The 24,522-nt window shown below is 57.3% G+C and overlaps 1 protein-coding gene across 6 annotated transcripts in view; it reads right to left on the reverse strand.

Moving 5' to 3' along the window:
* Positions 1-260: 260 nt before the first annotated feature.
* The window catches only part of ZNF423 (zinc finger protein 423), a 327,810-nt gene continuing 303,548 nt past the window's right edge, over positions 261-24,522 (reverse strand). For all 6 annotated transcript variants that reach the window (XM_051833900.3, XM_051833899.3, XM_051833901.3 and 3 more), the window contains one exon: positions 261-973. In XM_051833900.3, the coding sequence (XP_051689860.1) occupies positions 944-973 (30 nt within the window). In that variant the 3' untranslated portion in view covers positions 261-943. The remainder of the gene's footprint in view (positions 974-24,522) is intronic.

The raw sequence follows: 24,522 nt of genomic DNA on the forward strand, positions 1-24,522 counted from the left end.
CCTTGGGCCCCGTTTCCCCACCCAGGACAGAAGATGGGGGGTGGGGTGCTCCTAGCCTCACTTCTGGTCCATGCGTGTCAGGAGGGGACATTGTTCCCCCTCCCAAAGGAGCAGTATCTGTGGTATGCAGGTGCCCGCGGGTCTGGACAAGCCCATGGGAACCTGCCCGGGTCACAACTCAAAGGAGATGACAGCCCCCCCTCCCGGCCCGCCCCCTCCCTGGCGCCCGGGGCAGGGGAGGAGAGAAGCAGGCAGCCGGATGCTAATCGCACGGATTCCCTTTATTGAACGGTACTAGTTACTGCAGTCAGATTAAGTCACATTTAAAAGCAGACCATCCAGTTGCACTGAAACCGATTCTATTCATTACATAGTTTTAATCACTGTCCGGTGAACTGGCAAATCCAATCAAAGCATTAGTCTTTAATTAAAAAATTAAAAGGAAATATTCAGACAATAGCCAAGCAACCACATCACAATGCACAATTACCTAGAATTGCAATTAAAAAGTAGTTAACCGAAGGGGAGTTGGGGGGGAGGGGTTGAAAAACAAGAAAGAAAAATTAAAAAAAAAAAAGCAAAGGGGAAAAAAAATCACACTAATCCCTTTTTTTAAAAACTATCAATATAATACATGAAGGAACAAAGGACACTAGCCTCAAAAAGCGGGTTCCTCTAAGTCTAGAAACGTCGTCAGCGGCGAAAACTCGAAAAGCACACTAGCTGTAGCAGGACAATAAAAAATACTGAGCATGGAATACTTTTAATCTCTGCCATTAATATTCATTTCCAGCTGCTTATAATAGCAGCGCCTCATGGCCAAATCATTAGAGTTTTACATCTGGGTTGCAAATGACACTTTGATTGGATGTAATGTTCAAATGGCCCTCCCCACGGCGCTCCGGCAAGCCTTCTGCGGAGAGGTGTCCCATGGAGCGGTCCCTCACTGTGCGTGCTGGCTCATCGTGTGGTTCTGCAAAGGCGAAGAAAGGAGACACGCATGAGGGCAGAAGAATGGCGGGCTCGCCCGTCCCCTCCCACTCGGCGCGCGGACTCCCAGAGCTGAGTAAAGCCCCTGGATGGTGACAGCGCAGGATGCAGAGGGGGAAGAAGTGCCCCGGGGACGCGGCGGGGAAGACGCCACGTGGACTCGGGGCTTGGGGATCGGTTCCTGTGGCTGCTAACCTGGGCTCTCTATAAATTGTTTTGCTTCTTTTTCCTTTGCTTTTTTTTTTTTTTAAAGACCATTCAGATCTCGGTCCAGGGACCGACTATGGGGAGGGGAGGCGGCCAGGGTGAACCACAGCCCGGATCACCTCTCCATCCCACCCCCAACCCCCGCCCCCATGCACCAACGACAAGGAGAAGGCAGCTCTGCCTCTGATCGCCCCCTCCTCGAGCCTCCGCCGAGCAGAGGGAGACAGCAGATGTGCGGCTCTCCGGCCAAGAAACACCCGAGTGGGCACAGACGTGCGGAGGCAGTGGGCGGCCGCGGTGCCTGCGGCCGAGGCAGGGGACGGGTCGCCCGGCAGGGGCAGCGCTGGGAGGAGGGGAGCCTGCCCGTGCAGTCACGTGACGCCGCTCGGGCCAGAAGACGGGGATGCTGTTTAGTGTGGCCGAATCCGCCAGGGAATCCAGGACCCGGTTGGGATCCCTGTGGCCAAACGCTAACCCCTAGCCACGGCCCGCGGCGTTTGCTCCCTCCTGCCGGCCGGAGCCGTCCTGCCGTGAGGATCTGTTTGCACGGGAGCCAGCAGCCTGGGGCTGGGGGCGGGACTTGGCCTCCGACAGCCCGCAGTCTTTTTTGTTTCTTTTCAGTGGTGCGTGTTCCAAATTCAGACCAATTTCATCAAAGCCTCAGGTGGTGTGCCACCTCGTGACCCCTGCAGAAAGGAAGCAAACTCCACCGGGACGGAGCAGCTCTGTGAGGGGCGGCACGGGCCCAGGAAAACCCCGGGGGGCAGCTGCCTAGGGCCGCTCCTGCCTCCCGGGCCGGGCGCCCCAGCCGGCGGGAGCCCAGCGACTCCTCGCAGACTGGAGGCAGCGGCTTGCAGCTCTGCTACTGACCGCCAGGGGTCACAAGAGGCGCTTGGTCTATCTCCCGGGCTCCAGGTCCGGGAGGATGCCCGCTGCTTCACCCAGAAGCCCGGGGCCCAGGGCCGACGTGGGGCCACACCCACTGCTTGGCACAGGGCTCTCACGGCGGCGCCTTCCCACGGTGGGCACTGCCGTGGCCTCCGTACTGCTATCATCCACCCCTCCAGCAAGCGAGATCCTCACACAGCAAATGTCCACCGACACCTGCAGCCCTCCTTCCATGGGCTGGGAGCAGGCACATGGCTGGTGTGTGGCCAGCATGCATGCTGTGTGCCCGGGCAGGCTGGTCACCATGCATCTCACTACAGCCTAAGCAGGTGGGATAGCATAAGATTAGAAAATTGAGGCTAGGGGGCTAAGTGGCCCAAGGTCACCCAGCTAGGGGGGCATGGGCAGCTGCCCTCGGCAACTGGGATCTAGTGCCCTGCATCCGGATGCACACTCCAGCCCATGGACCTTCGGTCCTCACCACCAGACACAAGTGTCGACTCTGCCTGGCACCTTGGTGGGGGCGTCACCGGCCCAGAGGCACAGAGCAGGGTGTCTGAGGCCATAGATGGGACACCAGTGGTTTCCATGGAAACCCCACCCTCCAGCCGAGGCACCTGTCCCTGTTCTGGTGCAGGACACCCAGGCTGTCCTGCAGGTAGCCGACCCCAGCCTCTGCACAGACCAGCTTTCCAGCTCCAAACCTCTCTGACCCAGCCCCCACCCCCAACTAAGCCCCTCTTGGAATCTTCTGGACACATTATTCCCCATCCTGCAGTCCCCAGAGGCCACCTCGGGCCACCTCCCACATACATCAATGGCCCTGCTGTGCAAGCACTGTCCTGAGCGGATCCTTGCGACTCCAGTGCCCAGCAGCAGCCACAGGCCCCCGCCGTCTGGCTTTGCTCGGGTCCTTCTTCATTTGGGCAAGCTGGGAGAGGAGGGAGGTAGGCACAAAGGCGGCACCAGGGCCTATCTCTGAAAGAATCAAGAGGACATATGGATGAAGCGTGAGGCAGGAAGTGGGCCTGGGGGAAGGTGGGACCGTGCTGGGCAAGGGCACTGGTGCCAAGGCAGCTGAGCCGAGGGGTCCTTGCCCAGGGCTCCCCAGGAAGGCTGCCGGGAGCATGGGCCACGGGCCGGGGACTCAGCTCCACAGCGGCAGAAAACCGGTGGTGGGATGAGAAGTCCACAAACTCCACAAGGCCCACCCACCCCAACGGGGTGCGGGGGAGGGGAGTCTGGGGCTCTGGAGAAGAGGAAGCTGCCTCCTGCCAGAACAGCACAGACAGGGAGGCCCACGGTGACACAGGGCCACATGGGAGTTGCTGGGGTCCAAACCTCCAAAGCAAAAACCTGCACCTAGCACTGGTCAGGCAAGGCCACTTCTCAGGTGGAAACAGCAGCGGACCCTCCTGTAAGCAGCAGTAGCAGGTGCTTCCTGGGTCAGACTCAGGGAAGAGCTTCCTCACAGAGGGTCAACACGTTCTCCCCTGAAGTTCTGCTATGGGAACAAAGGCCCAGGATGTCAGCAGATGGAAAAGGGGCTCGGGCACCCGAATTCATTCTGCACCACGTTATTGAGCACCTGCTGGGTGCTGTGCTCTGGGCTGGGCACAGAGAGGGGCGGGAGAAGAGTCCCCTGGGCCCACTGATGTGGGCAGGGGGAGTGAGCCACACATCACTCATTCACAGATTTTGGGGATTAGTGGTGCAGACCTCAGCTCAGCTGGGGAGAAGGGTCAAGGTCACAGCAGGTACACAGGTCTGCATGGTCAGCCAAGGAGACCGGCTCCTTGCTGGGCTCTGGGTGGTCTCTCGAAGGGCAGAGGGGGATGGCAGGGAGCCTCATCAGCAGGACTCCTGAGCTCAGGCTCTGGCCTGAGGCCGTATCACAGGCACAGCTCGGCACTGGAACCCGGCCCACAGCTGCTTCCTCGTGGCTGGAGCTCGGGCGCTTCATCAAGCCTTCTCCAAGAGTTCCGTGAGCCCGGCTTGCTTCTCACAAGGGCATTCTGCTTAATGTCTGTTTCTCTGTTTACGCCGCTGCTATATTTAGCATGTTCCGAGGAGCAAGAGAATCGTTTCTGAAAGACGCCGGCAACCCAGCACCAGAAAGGCCCGGGCAGGGGAAGGGCTGAGCCGGGCCTGGGGGGCAGGCCTGGCATCCGTGCCGGCCTCTGTCTGCCAGGGAGACACAGGTGTGGGGCAGAGACGCAGGTGAGAAAAATAAACCGGGAGAAGGAGAGGGGGCGGGTGGCGAGGGCGCGTGGCCCCGATCCACCCCTCGGCACAGCTCGTGTGCGCTTCTGGCACCGTGCGTCTCAGGAGCCCTGCCTGGCACACGAGGCCCTCGGCCCCAGAGACGTGATGCAGGGAGGGGCGCGGGGGTGTGCATGCTGCCCTTTGCAGGGAGACCCAGGAAAGGAGCCCTGCCTGGGGGAGCCGGCGCAGCAGAGCTGGCTCCCCGTCCTGCCCTCCGTCTCAGGAGGGAAGGAAACCCAGCGCTCATTTACATGGTCATTCACTGATTCACTGATTCACTCAATGGAACCTCCTCGAAGCTCTGTGCTCGTGGCTGGGAATTCAGCGGCAAAATAACCTGATCTTGAATGTGATCCAGACAAACGTGCTAGGCACAGAGGGAGTGGCCAGGTGCGAGGCGCGCGGGGGCTGCCGCGTCCTTCCACAAACACCGACACATGAGCCACTTGGAGGCCAGTTTGGGGCCCAACTCTGGTCTCAGCAGCCCCCGCTCAGCCCACATCCCTACCCTGCTCCAAACCAGTCACCAACACCAACACTGCATGCCTCCCCCTGGTCAGCAGCCAGGCTGCTCCTCGAGGTCTCAGCTCCAGTCTGTGCCTTGGTCTGGGACTCTGCTTGGTCTCCCTTTGACACCCGCCATACCACGTGCCAAGCTGGGGAGACTGGAGGTGCTTAACCATGCTGGATGGCTGCTGGCCGGATGCAACAGGAGACGGCTCTGCACCTGCCCGGGCACACAGGCTGGAGAGGATTTCCCTGCACAGCAGGTGGCTCCAGGAGCTGCCCCTGCTGTGTCTTGCTGTCGGTAGAGAGTGCGTGTGGACCTCAGTAAGTGGCCCCTTGGTGCTGCCACTGCCCTGGAATCCCAACTGTGCCACTCCCTAGCCATGTAGGTTGGGGCCCATGTCAGGGCCTCACAGAGTATGAGTGGCCAGGCCAGGTGGGCCCTTCCTCCCTCTGTGTCCAGGGCTGGCGTGGTCCCAGGAGTGCTGCTGAGATGGCCCAATGAGGGTGGTCCTGACTCTGGAGCAGCAGGTAGCTGCTGAAGGCCCCAGGCTCCCTGCCTCAACCCAGAAGCCGCCTGGTCCACTAACCGCTGCTTCCCCCCAGGCTGGGGTATCTGGTGAGGAGGGGAGCCTCAGGGAGACTCCACGGGGACGGGCAAGGTGTACACTCATCCATTCGTCCACTCACTCCTTCTTTCCTTCCACATTCACTGATTCCCCATCGGCCAGGCCCTGTGCGTAGAGAAGTGGAGAAGCTGCAGTTCTGTCCCTAGCAGAGCCCACCGTTTATGGCAATGGCCAGGCCCACAGACCCAAAAGACCCTAAAGGGAAAACAAAGGCTCCAGCCCTTCAGTCCTTATGCCAGCCAAGGTCACAGGAACCCCGAGCCCCCTCCGTCCCCCAACTGCCCTAGCAGCAGGATCCACCTGGCCTTCACCTGCACCCACACATCTGTCCTTTCTTTCCACCACGAGGCCACTCCCCAGAGCCCAGCCACGATGGCTTTTGCAAGGCTGGCTTAGAAGGGATGAGGACCAAGTCCAAGAAGCTGCCCTAACCATGGATAGATTCCATTTCCAGGGGAAGGACAGGAGCTGGAGCCATGGTCGAGCTGAGTGGGGACACAGAAGGGCTCTGAGACTTGTCCATTTAAAAAACAAGGACGGGGCCGGCGCTGCCGGCTCACTAGACTAATCCTCCGCCTTGCGGCGCCGGCACACCGGGTTCTAGTCCCGGTCGGGGCGCTGGATTCTGTCCCGGTTGCCCCTCTTCCAGCCCATCTCTGCTATGGCCCGGGAGTGCAGTGGAGGATGGCCCAAGTGCTTGGGCCCTGCACCCGCATGGGAGACCAGGAGAAGCACCTGGCTCCTGGCTTCGGATCAGCGCGATGCGCCGGCCGCAGCACGATGGCCATAGCGCGCCGGCCGTGGCGGCCCTTGGAGGGTGAACCAACGGCAAAAAAGGAAGACCTTTCTCTCTCTCACTGTCCACTCTGCCTGTCAAAAATTAAAAAAAAAAAAAAAAAAAAAAAGCAAGGATGGGCCGGTGCTGTGGTGTTGCGAGATGCGGCGCCAGCATCCCATATGGGCGCCATTTCTAGTCCTGCCTCCTCCACTTCCAATCCAGCTCCCTGCTGATGTGCCTGGGAAAGCAGAAGATGGTCCAAGTGCTTGGGGCCCCTGCACCCACATGGGAGACCTGGAAGAAGCTCCTGGCTCCTGGCTTTAGATTAGCATAGCTTTTTGTGGCCATCTGGGGAGTGAACCAGCAGATGGAAGACCTGACTGTCTGTCTCTGCCTCTCCCTTTGCAACACTGCCTTTCACACGCTAGCATGTGTGCTGTGCATGCGTGTGTGTGCGCGTGTGCAGGAAGGGAGGGCTCTCCAGGAAGAACAGGCCGCACAGACAACAGTGTGGAAGTCACCACGTGCTCTCCGTGCGGCAGGCACCGTTCTTAGCACTTCACTTGCACACACTCAGAGAAGCCTCATGACAACCCTGTGAGTGCAACACCATTTTTCTCCCTATTGTACAGATGGGAAAACTGAGGCACACAGAGGTCCAGGTGCCACAGTAGGCAATGGCAGGGGAGGATCTGCACACACACAGCCCATCTGCAGAGCCCCCTCTTTGCCGTGGCACGGCTCTGCCTGTGAGATGTGAAAAGTGCAGCATATGTTGGGGGAACAATGAATAATTCATCTTGGCAGCAGCACAGGGCGTGTGCCATGGAGACCAGCCTGGGAAGGAAGGCAGGGGCTTTATTGATGAGGCTCCTGGATGCCAGACGAGGCAGCTTGCCCTTAAATCTGGGCCATGGGGAGCCATCGAAGGTATTTGAGCTGCGGAGTTACACGAGAGGCAAGACACCCGGAGAAGCTTGTGCCTCCAGCCAAAGAGGTGAATCAGCAGAGCCTCCCGCCTTGCATCTCCCTCGGAGCCCGCCCTCTGTGCCCTCCCAAAGACCCCTCCCCAACACACGCACTTTGGGGAGGGGGCCGGCGCAGGCAGCCCTGCTCCCCCCTTTCTGCTATGTCTCACCTGGGCAGCCCCTCGCTGCTTGTGAACACTTATTTTTAGAAGCATTTGACAACCGTCCAAGGGTCTAAGACGAACAGATGGCCTGTCTTAAAGGCTCGTATGTTCGCTAGTTTGCACTTCTGACAAACGGGAAGCGCACTCCAGAGCCCGCCGTCACCGGCGCCGAATGAATACTCAGAGCGCAGTTTAGCTAATGCACGTCATTAAAATGAGGAGTGAGTGATGGCCAAGGTTCCCCTAAACGCCGGCCTGGTGACGCAGCCGTGGCCGCACCCCGGGCCAGGGCCTGGGCATGGCCGCACCCAGTGAGCCCCCGTGCACCGCCCCCCACCAAAGCCAGCAAGGCAGCCACTGTCCTATTCACACAGACAGCAGAGGAGGGTTAGCCCACCTGGCGGTGACCCCACTGGTTCCTGGTATCAGAGTGAAGCTGATGGCCCCTCTGGCCTGGGACACAGCCCTGAAATGTCCAGCAAGGCACCAGGGGCACAGCAGCTCCCGCATGCACAGGGACACGCGTGGGGCTCCCAGACACCACAACAGCCTGTCCTCTGCCACTCCAAAGCAGCAGGAAGTGAGCGTCGCCACGCTCCGACAGACACAGGAGCCGACTCTCCTGGGACGGCCTCAATCTACCCGCAGCTCCTGGCCCCGGGAGCAAGGGGCTGGCTGCATGGGGCTGGGGCCCACTGCTGTCTGGTGGACTCAGGGCCACAGGCAGACTCAGGGACCCAGAAGTGACCAGGGCCAGGCACGTGAGGAGGCGCCACATCCACGCAGCCCCTGACCAGACTCCTTTCATGGGAGGGGTCTCCCACATGCTGGGCACCCTGCGCCTTCTCTGACTGCCTCTGGCCTGCTCCCTGCCATGCCCAGAACACCACAGACTAAAGTAGGCGGCCTGGTCAAGTTCTACGAGCAGAAACATCTCCCTGTGCGTGAAAACGTGGAAGAAAATGTTGTGGGGGAAAAAAAGACGCAATAAGCTGGCAAGGGGGCAGGTCCCCTGAAGTTCAGCAGAGGACAGACTGTTAGGAGTGAGCCAGGGCCTTCCATTAGGCACCCCACCTGCAAACGGGCTCCCATTCAGTCACCCAAGAACACAAGGGAGTTAATAAATCCCACCCCAAGGGGCTGCTGGCTCAGGGGCCGGCCCCCTCTCTGCGCAACGGCCCCTGGGCGCTGCTGGTGCGCAGTCACGGAGGGGGAGGGCGAGTCCTACAGCTGGGGTCACAAGCACAGGAGCAGTGGGCATTTCCAGGGCTGCTTGTGGCTCTGCCCCTCCCAGGACCAGAGTCTTGCCTGTCGCAGAGGGAATCTGGCCACCACTGCCGGTCTTCCTGGGGACAGGCAGGGTGCCTGGTGGCCAGGTCTCCAGTGGACAGGACCCCAAGCTGAGTCAGGGCTGCAGTGCAGGGTGCTAGCCGTGGTGTGCCAGATGCCCATGTGGTCACAGCTGTGGATGTCAGCCCCTCCTGGGCAGGGACACTGCCCTGCCTTGCAAAACTCTAACCACGCCAGCCAGGCACCTGCACAGACCCAGGGCCCTGGGGGACAGTTCATGTCAAATATGACTCAGCGCGTGGTCAGCATTAGCCACACCCCTGATGAGATCCGGGTCCAGCCTGGTGCAGCGGGGCTAGGAACCCAAGCAAAGCCCTGAGCAGAGCCTAGGGTGAGATGGCTCCCGAGACCACACAAAGCTCTCAGTTCCCACCTCAAACAGCCTCACACAGAACCCTGTGTGCAGACAAATGTGGTGTATGGGGATGGGGCACCAAACTCTCCCTGAGTATGTGTGTGGGGGTGGTCATGAAAATGCAGGAAGAGGGGCCGGCGCTGTGGCGTAGCAGGTAAAGCCACCGCCTGCTGTGCTGGCATCCCATATGGGTGCCGGTTCAAGTCCCAGCTGTTCCACTTCTGATCCAGCTCTCTGCTATGGCCTGGAAAGGCAGTAGAGGATGGCCCAAGTCCTTGGGCCTCTGCACCTGGGTGGGAGACCAGGAAGAAGCTCCTGGTTCCTGGCTTTGGATGGGCGAGGCTCCAGCCGTTGCGGCCTTTTGGGGACTGAACCAGAGGATGGAAAACCTTCTCTCTCTGCCTCTGCCTCTCAAATAAATAAATAAATCTTTAAAAAAAAAAGTAGAAAGAAAGTAAACGCAGGAAGGGATGAATCTGCGAGGCCCGTGGTGCTGCTGGGTTTGCTCTGGGAACACATGCCGCTCGGCTCAGGTGCAGAGCAGGAAGGCACAGAGGGGACCGCACCAGCCCCACAAATTCAAACTTTGCCGAAAAGGGGCAGTGCTCTCAGCTCCGAGCAGGGCCAGCCGTCCCGGGCAAGGGTGCCGCTGGCAAGCAGTCAGCCCATTATTATTTAGGGGCCTCCCATGAGGGAAGGGGCTGTGGGCCATGGCACGATTAAGTTGTGGAGCAGAGAGGGAGGGCAGAATTCTGCTGAGGCCAGAATTACCCGCTTGCCCTGGGCACTGCTGCCTCCTGGGCAGCCCCCCGCCAGCTGGCCTGAGTGTCCCTGGGGGCGTGCCAGGGGCCGGCAAGTCTGACCCAGGAGCCCCCAGTGGTGGTCTCAGAGGCTGTGCCGTCACCACTGTGGGGACCAGTACCACTCTGCCACATCACCCCATTCGAGAGCCTGGGTCACAGTTCCCCTCGGACACTCCGCTTTTCCAAGGACTTCAGAGCGCCCCCGGCCAATCCATGCCCTGTGGTGACTGCAGGGGAGAAGGAGGGAGCCAGGCTTGATGGGGGCCAGCAGTGGAAGCAGGGAGCAGAGGCAGGCTCCTCTTCTGTCCCATGCACACATGCACACACACACACTTGTACATGGGCACCCTCCAGTCACACACTCCTTACATGACTGTGTGCTACAAAGTGGGTCAGGGCTTGGGGGTTCTTGCTCGGGCTCTGGGGGTCCCCATGCTGTGCATCTGGCCTGTCCCAGGCTCTCCCCACTGCTGGGACCCCTCCAATAGACCATGCCTCCCAGGGACCCTGGGGCCCTGTTGAGGTCCCCTTCTTAGCAAAAGGAAGCAAAAAAAAAAACAAAAAAAAACAAAAAACAACAACTGCCAGGGAGACGCCCTCTGCCCCCAGGGAGATAGGATGGACCACTCTGCTTAAGCCCCAGGGGACCCCAGCCACACCCAGCATCAATCCAGCCCCCTGACCATGGCCCAGATGGCCCTCCCAGGTCTGGGGCTTGCTTCCTTACCCACCACAGTTAACCCTTCTCTCTACACCGCTGACAGCTCTGTGCGGGCAGGGGCCTCATCCCCCCGCTCCCTGCTCTGCTCTTGCTATTGGCTCAGAGCTGTGCTTGCTGAAATACCCGTCTGTAGGCTACTGTAGCAGAGCAAGGTGCCCACAACAGGGGCAGGGAGGAGGGAGGACAGAATAGGGCAGCCCCTCCTCTTCAATGCCCCTTGTCCCCACCCAGCCCAGAGTGTGATGTTAGACTTTCCTTGAAAGTGCCGGGACCCTCTCGGGAGGTTATGGCAGGTGCAATGAGCCACCTGACGAAGGACACACACCACGCGGTTCCTCTCGGCAGTAGGGGGAATCTCAGAGATAGAAGTGAGCCTGGCAGCTGCCAGGGGCTGGGGAGGCAGGGAACAGGATGTCAGTATTGAGCGGGACAGAGGGTCAGCTGAGAGGAGGTGGGGGTGGGGATGGTTGAGCAGCAGTGTGACTATACTGAGTGCCACAGAGCCACACATTTTAAAATTGTTATGGTGCTGAGTTTTTTTTAAATTTATTTTTATTTTTTATTTATTTTTTGACAGGCAGAGTGGACAGTGAAAGAGAGAGACAGAGAGAAAGGTCTTCCTTTGCCGTTGGTTTACCCTCCAATGGCCGCCGCGGCCAGCGCACTGTGGCTGGCGCACCGCGCTGATCCGAAGGCAGGAGCCAGGTACTTATCCTGGTCTCCCATGGGGTGCAGGGCCCAAGGACTTGGGCCATCCTCCACTGCACTCCCTGGCCACAGCAGAGAGCTGGCCTGGAAGGGGGGCAACCGGGACAGAATCCGGCGCCCCGACCGGGACTAGAACCTGGTGTGCCGGAGCCGCAAGGCAGAGGATTAGCCTAGTGAGCCGTGGCTGAGTTTTATGCTATGTATACTTTACCACCATCGTGGGGGGCAGGCAATATTGCAGCACAGTAGGTTAAGCCACTGCTTTCCATGTCAGCATTCCGTATCGGAACACTGGGTCAAGTCCCAGCCACTCTGCTTCTGACCCAGCTCCCTGCTAATGCACCTGGGAAAGTGGCAGAAGATGGCCCAGGTGCTTGGGCCCCCGCACCCAAGAGGGAGACCTGGATGGAGTTTCTGGCTCCTGGCTTCAGCCTGGCTTAGCTCCGGGTTGCTGTGTCCATTCTGGGACTGAACCAGTGGTAGGGAGATGTCTCTGTCTCTCCCATCTCTGTCACTGTGCTGGTCACATAAATAAATTAAAAAATCTTTAAAAACACAATGTGGGCAGGGCCCTACATGGACAGCAGGGCAGGTGCGAAGGAGAGGCACACCTTGGACCTTTGGTTCCACACAGAGAGAGTCACAGCCCACGAGTTCTCAGCTGGGTGGCAGGGAGCTACAGCCGCGACACACCCTTGGCCAAGCTGCGGCTGGTGTTGGCTCCAACTTATACGATAGAGCAGAGGTTCCCGGTGATACCCGGGCTGCCCCTGCTGCCTGCCTGCGTGCGGCTCCCAGCGCCAGGCTGAGGATGAACGGAGCCTCCTGAAACCTGAACAGGGACTCCCGGGTCACAATGTGATGAGCCAGCTCCACACGGGCTCCCCAGGTTTTACAAACAAACCACCAGGACCAACAGCCACCAGCTGGGATGGCTACTTGAGATCAGGGAGGTACTGGAACATCACGGTCACGTGGTCACTAATCCTGTTGTTATAAGGTCCCTGTGAAAACTCCGATCATAACTACTTCTATTTTCCTCCAAGTTTTTATACAAGGGAAAACTTCCCTGCATCTGTGCGACTTCTAGGACATTAACCCCTGCAGACGAAGAGCCACTTTGGCAGACATTCTGAGGGTGGTCCGCTCAGAAAACATGGCCCAGCATCCCCTAAAATGGCTCGCGGAGCCCACCTGGCCCAGCCCCCTGCTGGTAGACCCCCGGCTGCAGGGCCAGAGGGTCTGAAGACGGAGTGAGCTGGCTGTGACAGACTGTGTGTGTAGCCATGATCCAAACTGCACTGCAAGAGCCAACGATCCTGTGAGACGCACAGGTGGACACCCTTGCTGGTCTGGCGGGAGGGGGGTCCAGCACAGCACACAGCAAAGGGCACAGGCTGATTCACACCCCACCCCACCCCACCCCCAGGAAAGGCAGGGGTCCATGGGCGGACCACTCCTTGAAGCCCGTCCCACAGACAAGGAGGAAGCACAAGGTGGCTCAGCGTGAAATGCCACAACTGCCCTCCTGTGCAGCGACCATGAGCACCCGGGACCCTACACCTGCTCCGCTGTGAGCGGTGGACCCCCTAGCCTTCCCTTCTGCACCAGGCAGAACTCATCCATGGCCCCTGTGTGTCTCATCTCACCCAGTTCATCAGAGCGGGTGGGCCGTGTGTGGACAGTTTAAGTAAAATGGGGAAAGGAACAGTTGAAAATGCAGCCTGGCACTGAGAGTGTCTGAGGAAGGCATCGTAAGAGTTGGGAAGGTCCTAGCAGCCTCAGTACTGAGGGATGGATGGACAGATGGATGGTGGATGAACACTGGACGCATGGGTGGGCAGGTGGAGCGCTGGCTGGATGGTGGACAGGTGCCTGGATGTGGAGCTGAGTGGGTGGGTCGCTGGCTGGCTGATGCATGGGTGGGTGGCTGGCCAGGTAGATAGATAATAAGTGGATGCATGGACTGATGAACTGGTGGGCAGGCGGGTAGATGGATGCACGCGTGGACGGGTGAACAGTGGGGAACGGGAGTATGAGGATAAATAAGTAAGCCGCAGGGGGTGAGCTGGTAAAAAGACAATGGGGCTCTGGAGTTCAAGCCTCGCCTCAGCTGTGACCTAGGCAAGTCACTGCACTTCTCTAAGTCCCTGTGGACTCACCTGAAAAGCCTACGCCTACATCTTGGCCCTGCTAGGAGCTTCAGATTGGATAGCTCCTAAAAACGTGAGGCAGGTGTTTAGTATCGTCCTGACACAAGCACAGGCTGTAGCGACACAGATGGAGCCGCAGATCAGGGACATGGCTGGCTGAGCTGTGTCCAGCTCCGATCTTGGAGAGGTCGGGGGCACCGATCATGGAGTGGGGGAGCAGTGACCTGCTCGCTATCCCTGCCCAAACACCGGCAACCACTGCAAGACCCAGTCCTCCCCGCCTGTGTCCTACTTTAACATCTAGTTCCCAAGCCTCAGTTTGCAGGCCTGTGAAATGGGGAGAGTACAGATGACTTCCAGGAGCCCTGGGTTGTTGATGCAGTGGGCATATAAAATTTGCAAACTGTGAAGTGTTTCCACAGGGACCACAAACCCTGAGTGCAGGTGGGTAATGTGCCAGGTAAGGAGACCAGGCGGGGCTGTGGCCATGGCCAAAGTGGGCAGCTGACTGTTGCTCTAGGACGGGTGTGGGAGCAGACAGGTCTGATTTGTAAACAAATCCAGAAATCCAGCCACTGAGTAGGGTAGGGTTAGGAGGACAGATCTGGTGCCATAGGCCTGGGCCTAGCACCAGCTGGCTCTGTGGCCTGGGGGAATCAGTTCTCTCTCTGTGACTCAGTTTCCTTGTCTCGACAGTGCAGGCACTGTGAGGACTGAACACTAAGAACAATGCCTGGTGCTTGGTTAGCACTTCATGTGTAGCAGCCGCTGTAGGAAATCGTCCTGTTTTGAAATATAGATGGGGGGTAAAGCCGCCGCCTGCAGTGCCGGCATACGATATGGGTGCCGGTTCAAGTCCTGGCTGCTCACGTCTGATCTAGCTTTCTGCTATGGCCTGGGAAAACAGTAGAAAATAGCCCTGGTGCTTGGGCCCCTGCACTCATGTGGGAGACCTGGAAGAAGCTCCTGGCTTCTGGCTTCAGATCAGCGCAGCTCCAGCCAATTGGGGAGTGAACCAGCAGGTAGAAGACCTCTCTCTCTTTCTCTCTCTCTCTCTCTCTCTCTGCTCTTCTATCTCTGTGTAACTTTGACTTTCAAATAAATAAATCTTTAACAAAAAAAGAAATACAGATGATGGTTTAAAAGTTCCACAGCCCCTGGGCCATGGGCTGTGAGGTCTCCCCCTCCATTCTGTAAAAACTTCCGGTGTTATTACGATGGCGACTTCTCCCAGTGTGCCAGGAGGCCGGGGGTCATCCCAGCCACACTGCAGGGAGGGAAGGGCCTGGTGTGCCTCCTTACCCCTCTGAGGACTGACTCCAGCACCCTGCTCCTTCCCGGTCCTCTGTCAGCAATGCCGTGCACGCTCTAGTCTAAGACCCTACAGAACGTAAGATGCTCCAGTATTTGATGGATCCCAATGAACAAAAAGAGAAAAAAAAGAGACCAACTAAATGATGACACACAAATGCAAATGAGGCACCCCAGTTTAAGAGCTGTTGTAATAAGAAGTTATCTGTCTTAAAATATGTTCAATACATATGGCTAACAGCTGCCACCGACCGACTTCCTGCCGTGTGCCAGGAACTGGGCCACCTGCTCCTCAGTTTCTCCCCTTGCTTCTCCCAACTCTGCCCACTTGACTGATGAGGAAGTTGAGGTTCTGTGTGAGATTTTCTGGCCTGGTCCGGATACCACTACCTTGATGTTCCCTGCTGCCCGTGCACGCGCGCACACACACACACACATACCCACACCGTCCCTGGTACCACATAAAGGAGCCACCTCTGACACGGGCACCTGCCTCACCCACAGTCTAGCCAGCCCAGTGAACTTCACTGCAGCCCGGGCGAGCCCCAGCCAATCTCTGTTTGATTTTGTCTAAACTTCAGACGAGGAGCGAGTGGAGTAGCGTTTGTTATTGACACAGCAAAATTAATTTTCTGCTATCTCCTCCCTCTCGTCTCCATGCCCAGCCCCACCCCCCCGCCTCTCCTGTGAGTGTTGACAGGCGGCTGCTGACTGGTGCTCCCGAAATGCCAACTTGCATTTCTCATCATTAATTTCTCTCTAAATGTCATTAGTAATTGTTCCTGCTCGACCAAAGAGCGCGAGCCGGGCTGCCACGGAGAGCACCCTGGTCTCATCTCTCAGCTGCTGGGGGCCGAGAATCCCCCGCCACGCCAGACCCTGGCATCGTGGCAGGAGGCAGCCTGCCTCGCTCCCACCCCGCTGGAGAGAGGCTGCTCAATCCAGAGTCAGGTTAAACACGCAAGGATCAACGATGCCAAAGAGCCCCGCCCATGGTATCAGAGCCATGGTTGAGAGTTCAGGCTGCCTGGGTTCAAATCCCAGCTCGGCCACTGCCTGCCCATCTGTGACATGGGGACAAAAACAGCATCAGAAGATAAAATAGGACACTCAAAATGCTCCCAGCAGTTCCGGGCTGCTGTTGCTATTATCCTGCACCTACCTCCTCCTTGCCTCGCACCACCAGGGCTGCAGGTTCAACTCTGCCACTTGTGACTCGGCATCAAGCGAATGACCTCCCTGGCTTGTCCCTCCCATCAGAAGTGGGACGGAACAGGGACGTGCCAACTCCGCCCCTAAGGCTGTCCCCTCCCGCCGGCCCTCCCAGGGAGCCAAGCCTCTTCTCAGTGACTTGCAAACATGTGGCACCCTGCACGCCAAGAGCAAGAAGCACCTCTGAGAGCCACGGCTCCGGGCCCCAGGCTGGGGTCTCTCCTGTACCTGAGGCCGCTTCTTTGTTTAAGTGCTAGGGGGAGGGCTGTGCGCAGGGCAAATGCCCACGGGCGCTGAACCAACGTAGCGCCCACTCTTCCCAGTCTTGCCATTGTTACTAAGAAACTGAAGGCATTTGGTCCCGGCTGGGGAGGGGCTGGGCTCGCGGCGCACACGACGGCCGCAGGCTCGAGCTCCTGGCAGCCCCTGGCAGCTCCCCCGTGCCCATCTGTCGCCATGGCGTGGTGCCCCACTCAAGTTGGTTGGCCCTGTGCCCCAGGGCATGAATGACAGGCTCCAGTGGGCAGACGGGCAGCCCGAGGCGGAGTCCAAGGGCCATCTCTGCCCAGAGCCGGGCCTCGGCGGGGAGGCCACCCCCCCACCCCCAGTCCCCATCTGGGCCTTGACACACTTCACCGCTCAGGAGGGCTGACCCCCAGGGCTCACGAGGGCATCTGAGCTCAGCCGGGCTCGGGCTTCTGCCTCCACATCCTCCTCCAGATGCCCATCCCCTACTCCGTGTCACCCCGGGCTGCCTGGAGCAGCGACGGCTTCACACGCCTGGCCACCGTGCACAGTGGCTGCAGCGCCCCCTGGAAGGTTCTCCTCCTGGGAGGAGGGACCTGTGCTCATCTGTGGCACTACTGCTCAGCCTAGGGCCTAAGGACACAGGCTCTGGTGTCAGGCTGCCTGGGTTCATGGTGGGTGGGAGTGTGGGGCCTCAGTTTCCCCATCTGTGTCAATGAGGTCATCGCATGTGCAAAGTCCCAGCACACTCAGGCACCACTGCCTCCTTTGCAAGGAGCAGGGAGAAAGAAGTCCGTGTCCTGGGCCTGTGAGGACAAGAGGCACGGTCAACACCACCCCTCAGTCTTCTCCAGACCACCAGACACAGCCCCTCAGAGACCCAGCTGCCCCCTGTGAAAGCAGTGGGAATAGGATGACAATGCCAATGACGGCAACTCTTAAGGCCTGTGCCACTCGACAGGGAATAAACCACAGCTCAGAGACACAGGCTGCCCATGGCCAGTAACCCAGTCACTTCCAGCCAGCAGGGGCCAAGCCCAGGCCCTGAGATGTCCCCGGCCACACAGCCACATGGCACCCGACAGCAGGTCCGTGTTGTGTGCAGCACTCGCATTCCAGGATACAGAGTGCAGGCTGAGTAGCCCTCATCGGAGATGCTCGGGACCCGAGTGTGCTGCGCTTCTGCAGATGGGGGAATATCTGCTATGCCTAACGAGCTATCTGGGGATGGGACCCCCAGAAATGAAAGATGACTTTCATTCATGCTTCAAGTATGCCCTACACGGACACTGGGCATGAACCAGAATGCTCCCCTTTGTGGTGTCGTGTTAGTGCTCAAAACAGTTCAAACTGTGCAGCACTTTGGATTTCAGATGTTCAGATTAAGGATATTCAACCTGCACATGAAAATTGATATTATGTGATAGCATACTATACTGTACTCTAGTGATTGCTATACTATAGTCTAGTAATACTGTACCATAGTATACAGCACTATACTCTAGTGATGCTAGAGTATAGTAATACTGTATTGTGCTATACAGTACCATACCATATTCTAATGATGCTATGCTACACTATAGTAATATCGTACTATGCTATACAATATTATTCTATACTCTAGTGATTGCTATGCTATAGTATAGTAATACTGTACTATGGTATACAGTACTATACTGTACTCTAGTGAAGCTATACTATAGTAGTACTGTACCATGGTATACAGTATTATACTATGTTCTAGTGATGCTGTACTATATTCCATGATGGTGATTCTATGTTATACTATACTATACAATAGTAATTCTATACTATACTGTACTCTAGTGGTGCTATGCTATATTGTATGGTAGTAATACTGTACTATACTACACAATACTATACTACACACTAGTGATACTATGCTATGCTATACTCTGATGATTGCTATACTATGTTCCATGACAGTGATTCTATGCTATACTATACGATAGTAATTTTATACTATATCTTACTCTAGTGCTGATGTTATGCTATACCATACTATAGCACTACTGCACTATACTCTACAATACTATACTGTACTCTAGTGACACTATACTATGCTATAGCAATACACTATAGTAATACTGTACTATACTACACTATAGTGATGCTATGCTATGCTACACTATAGTTATACTGCACTACACTATATAATACTCTACTGTACTCTAGTGATGCTATCCTCTACTATACTTTGGTGATTCTATACTATATTCCGTGACAGAGATTTTTATGCTATGCCATATGATAGCATAATATACCATATCTCTCACAAACACATAATAATTATTTGTCCATGTTTGTTTACTGTCCTCCTCTCCACAGTACTGCGTCTAGGCCTCTGCATGTTCCCAGCACCACGCACATCTGGTGCATAATAGGTGCCTGGTAAACACGCGGGCTAGACTGAGAGCATCCATGCATGATTGATGGAGTAGGAGGAGGACTGAACCCCAAGTCCATGGTCACACGAATAATGATGGTGAGAATGACAATGGCTGGTGCTCACCAAGCCTTGCCTCTGAGCCACACCTGGTCCGGGGCCCTTCCAGACTCCCCACCTTGCTCAAGGAAGGGACCGCCATTACCCCCGGTCTCCGAGGCCTGGAGAAGCTCCGTGACTTGCTGACAGTCACAGAGCTGCTCCGGGGTGGTGCTAGGATTTGCAGCCAGGCTGCAGGCCCCACAGCATGGGCACGCATTGCCAGGCCAGGTTGCCACATGTCAGAGAACTCAGGCTGGGCTAGGTTCTTCCCGCACTCTTGGGGAAGGCAGGAGACACAAAGGGGTCACACTGGGAAGGCACCACAATTGCCCCCTCACACGAACCCTCGATCTTCACAACAATCCAAGGTGCTGGGCCTGGTCCCATTTCACAGAGAGGGACACTGAGCCCAGAGAGGGGGAGGAACAGCCTGCGGAGGACAGCACTCAGCCAAGCCCTTGCCTCCCAGGTGGCTGGCTCCAGGGCAGGCACCGGGGTCTCACTGCCGGGAACCGCAGCGGGTCCCCAGGCCCCGCCCTTTCTCAGTCTGGGGTCAAGCCCAGGGGCCCTGCTCTTCCCGCAGTGGTCGGGGTGGTGAGGACTGAAGCAGAACGGAGGGAGACCTGCCACTCACAGAAAGCAAAGCCACGGAGTCCAATGCTAAGTATGTGCCTAAAGCACTTCCAATTTTTAATTATTATTAGTTATAATTATCTGGCTGGATCTGACAGGAGCAGTGCAAAGAGGCAAGGAAACTGGCTCCTCCGTTACTCAGCTCCTAAGGACCAGGAATGTAAAAATGGACTCCCACAGTCTGCACGTTGTACCCTCTTTTCGTTTCACTTTTCCTTGTTATCTGTTCTCTTCCTACTTTCCAGGAGCTCAACACAATATGGTAAGACGTGGAGATGGATGGGTGGGTAGGTGGATGGATGCATGGTGGGTGGATGGGTGGATAGAAGGAAGGATGGATAGCTGTGTGGGTGGATGGATAGGTGGGTTTAAGTGGATGGATGGGCGGATGGATGGATAGATGGATAAGTGGATGGATGGATTAGAGGGTGGGTAGATGAGTGGATGGGTGCTTGGATGGACGAATAAGTGGATGAATGGCTAAGTGGATGGATGGGCGGATGGATGGATAGATGGATAAGTGGATGGATGGATTAGAGGGTGGGTAGATGAGTGGATGGGTGCTTGGATGGACGAATAAGTGGATGAATGGCTAAGTGGATGGATGGACTGGTGGGTGGGTAGATGAGTGGATGGATGGGTGGATGGACGGACTGCAGGTAAGAAGAGGGAGTCTTCACCTTCCAAAAAACTCCCATGAGTGGGAAGTTAGGTGTAGATGCAGTTACTTACACTCTGCAAAAGGACTGGGGCTATACTAAGCAGGGAGAATCAGGGAGACCTTCGCAGAGAAGGGACGACTTGAGCCAATGTGAGGCTCGAGAAGAAGGGCAGGGTGGTCCAGCTCTGTGGTGAACAGGTGCTCAGCCTGACCTGGGCAGGCAAGGGAAGGTCAGGCCAGGAGGAGGAAGCGAGACGGCAGCTGTCATCTGTGTTGCTGGCCACAGCCCAGTCTCACTTGATTCTGGGACTCCCCCCATTCTGCACCTCAGGGACTTTGCACTGGTGCTTCCTTTTCCTGGAGGATCCTACACTCTCCATTCCAGCCCATTGGCTGCTGCTTAATGTTCAGGACATGGTTGAAATGCCAGCCTGTCCTAACCACCTGATCCAATCCTTCATCCCTAATGTTCCCCCAACTCTGCCCTGACACACGGGCAAGTGTGAACACACACACACACACACACTATACTCTCCATCACAACAGCATTCTAATCTCTGCAGCATTTTACCACTGAAATAGTTCACTTATTTGCTGACTGACCATCTGCCAATGCCATGAAATCCAGGGGCCTCGGCTCCTTGTTTCTAGCTCATCCTGGGCCCTGTGATTGGCACCAGGCATGGGCACACAGTAAATGTGTGTGGCATGGATAATGGGGCCGGGGAAGGGTCAAACCCAACCTTCTCAGGGGCTGGGCGGGACAGGTCCCAGCAGAGCCCAGACCACGCCCCTGGCTCATGGAGCCCTCCCCCTAGCGGGGTCCCAGGCTCCAGCCTGGCATGGCTCGGCTTGCCCCATCGGAAGGGCTCTGGGTTGCTTGTCAGAACACCCAGCTCTGCTTTTAATCAATTGTAATCATTTAGCTGGAAGCGGCATGATTAGGCACACACAAGCAAACAGCGTGAGCTAATCCTTTAAATGCGCCCGCTCAACGCCGGGCTGGCCGCTTTGCCGCCGCGGGCCGGCTTCCGAATCGCTTCCTGCAGCCCCTGGCTTTTTCCGCAAGGGAGCGGAGACTCTGGGGCACAGGGCATCCCCCCAACACACACACACAGCTCAGCGACACCAGAAACCCCTCCTTTAAAGAACCCTCTGTCTAGCCCAAGGTCCAATCCCCAGGGACAACACCACACCAGCCCCAGGTTGTCACAAGGGGACACAGGTGGCAGCATCAGGGAGTAGAGCCCCTGTCTCCGCGAGACTAGAGCTACCCCTTCCTCTACCGGAGCCCGGCCGGAGCCCAGCCCACCTCTTGCCCGCAGGCAAGCACCAGGGTTCGGGGTGGCAGCGCACCCTGCAGGAGCGTGCACAGGCCCCGCGGCGTCCCCAGCTGGGCGATCCCAGAAGCAGTCTTTTTGCCTCCCCTATCACTGCCACTTGTGCTACCTGCTTGGCCCAACTACTAAAATAGTTTCTGGGTCCCCTGACAACGAGGGCTTTTTATAGTTCAGCACCGCAGGCCTCATTTAAATCTATCAGCTCATATAAATGGCACTTTATGAAACTTGGGAGGGTTCCTGTTTGCCTTGGTGGCAGCACCAACAATCCAGCTTTGTGCGCGGCTCTGCCGTTGGCTCGTGACCCCGGGCCACGTCACTCGGCCCGTCCCTGGGACTGCGTGGAGGCTGTCTGTGCACAGCGCTGACAACAGGGACTGGCGCACCAGGTGGGATAGATGTGGCCGATTCCCGTGGAGCCTGAGCCATGTCAGAGCGCAGCCTGCCACGGGGCCGGAAGCAGCCTGCGCTGCTCCGGGACACTGAGCACGGGAGGCAGCCGGGGAGGTGCCCACGGGGATCCAGGGACAGCTGGGCTGGATGGGCAGAGGCACCCCTGGCAAGGGGCCGACAGGGCCCCAGGCCTTCATCTGCTCAGGCCTGAGGCGGGTAAGGCGAGGCCACCAGTCTGACATTTGCAGGGCTGTCTCGCACCCGTGTCACACGTCACATCTCCTTTTTGCCCTTCACCGAGCCCGGGGCACAGCCCTGGGGCCCGCAGCACACAGGGAGGTGGAGGAAGGGGGAGCTGAGGCCCCGGTACCCTGGCCCCCACTCCCTTCCTCTTCCTCCTCCTCCCACTGCTCTGGACACCTGGCTCCCTCCACGGCCCAGGGTGAGGTCTGCCACACGCACAGCCTTGAGGCTGCGATAAGATGCCACAGACGGAAGGAACCAAGCCTCACTCTGCTCAAACTTGAGCCAGAAATCAGGAAATCACAGCAAACCCCAGGGGAGGGAACCCTAAGAAACCATGCGACTGGGGCCTGCACTGTGGTGCAGCGGGTAAAGCTGCCGCCTGCAGTGCGGCATCCCATATGGACACCGGTTCAAGTCCCGGCTGCCGCTCTTCCGATCCAGCTCTCTGCTATGGCCTGGGAAAGCAGTAGAAGATGGCCCAAGTGCTTGGGCCCCTGCACCCATGTGGGAGATCCGGAAGAAGCTCCTGGCTTCAGTGTGGCCCAACCCTGGCCATTGTGGCCATTTTGGGGGTGAACCAGTGGATGGAAGATCTCTCTCTAACTCTGCCCTTCAAATGATTAATATAAAAATCTTTAAAAAGTAAACCTGTTAGATTTTGATCACAGTGTAAGTTGGAGAACACGGGTCTGGTACTTTGTTTTGCATCACAATGTGGATGAAACCCAGGTCCTTGACCGTCCTGCAAGCCTCACCATGACCTGGGTTCCCTCTGCCTCTCCCCACCACACCAGGACCCCCCTTTGCTGTGCCTGACACACTCTGCTCTCAGCTGCCCTGGCAACACACGCCAGCCATAGGACCTACACACTCATGGCTCCCTCCCACACACGTGCCCTCTCATCCTTTGGATGTCAGCTCATACACCATCTCCCTGACAACGCCCCAATCGAGTGCTAGCCCATTCCCGGCTTCGCTTTCTTCACGCCATTGACCGTGACTGGAAAGTGTCCATCAGCCCCTACAGAACGCAGGCCCACGGGTACTTCCCCGCCATCTCCACCACCGTCCACCCACTCCCAAGGACTCTGCCTAGCATGTCGCAGGCCTCCACACAAGGGGACTTCAACAACCTCATGGAAGATGGACTTGAAGGGTAAGTTTATTTTGGTGCAAAAAAAAGTTGAAACCCATGTGTCCAAGGGGACTTCAGAAAGTTCGTGGAGAAGGTGCATTATGGAAAACTGAGGATTTCCAAAGCTGATGACAGGGTGGGCGCTTGGCACAGTGGGTGAGACACTGACATCCGCCATCAGAGGGCCTAGGTTCCAGCCCAGCTCCGCTCCCCATCCCAGCTTCCTGCTAACGTGCACCCTGGAGGGCAGCAAGGGAGGGCTCAAGTATGTGGGTCTCTCTCTGTCAGCCGCAAGGGAGACCTAATTGAGTTCTGAGCTCCCAGCTGCTGCACGGCCCAGCTCTGGCTGTTGTGGGCATTGGGAGAATGAACCAGTGGATGGAAAATCTCTCTCTCTCTCTCTGACTCTCAGTCTTAGAGAGAGACAGAGAGAAAGAGAGGAAAGGGAGGAACAGAGGGAGGGAGGGAAGGAGGGAGGGAGGGGAGATGACATAGAAGTTTCAGATTTTTGCACCAATATAAACTAATTTCCCATGAACTTTCCTAAGTTTCCTCCCAGGCCTGCGTCAGCCCCTCCTGCACTCCACAGCGCCACCTGGAGGGCGCCCCACTTTGTCCAAAGTCCCCAGGGTTCATCGCAGTCTTTGGGGGTGGAGACAGCTGAACCCAGAATCCAAAGGCTCCTGTTCATGCCTCTAACTGGGAATCATGGCAGTGGGGGGCTCAGACACCAAGACCCACTCTGTTCATTCCACTAACACAGCCAGAACCTACCGGGGTCCAGTCCCACCCCCACGCCCCACAGCTGCGAGCTAGGGCCTGAGCCCTGCATCTTCCCAAGACTGCTCAGCCCACGGTCCCTTGTGCCCACAAACGTCTTCCTGATGTCAAAGGACACACGGCACGACAGCCAGGCCAGGCACAGCAAGGGCAGAGACACTGCACGCCATGCCTGAATCTGCCAGGCTAACATCCCGGTTGCCTGTGCCGGTCCCCCAGGCCCGCCAGCCTCAGCCTCAGCCTCCATGTAAGGACAATGCAAATGCCAGCGCCAGACAAACCATCCTCACACACACACCAGAGAAGCCAGTCGCTCAGCATTTCGACGCTCTGTCATTCAAATCATTAGACAACCAGGATGCATTCTGGCTATCTTCAGCTGACTTGCCGGCCCTGGCTGATGGCACTTCAAAGGTTCACGGGGTGACCCAGGAAACCAGCAGAATCACTCAGGGCCCAGGGTCAGGGTTGCACCAGGGGCTGAGGCAGGTACAGCCGCCGCGAGAGCCACGGGCACCGGCCGCTGTCTGCACCTCTGCACTCCAGAGGCAGGCCTGGGGCCCACGGAGC

Source organism: Oryctolagus cuniculus, chromosome 18, assembly GCF_051225735.1.
Source record: "Oryctolagus cuniculus isolate XC-2025 breed Fujian yellow rabbit chromosome 18, ASM5122573v1, whole genome shotgun sequence".
Lineage (NCBI taxonomy): Eukaryota > Metazoa > Chordata > Mammalia > Lagomorpha > Leporidae > Oryctolagus > Oryctolagus cuniculus.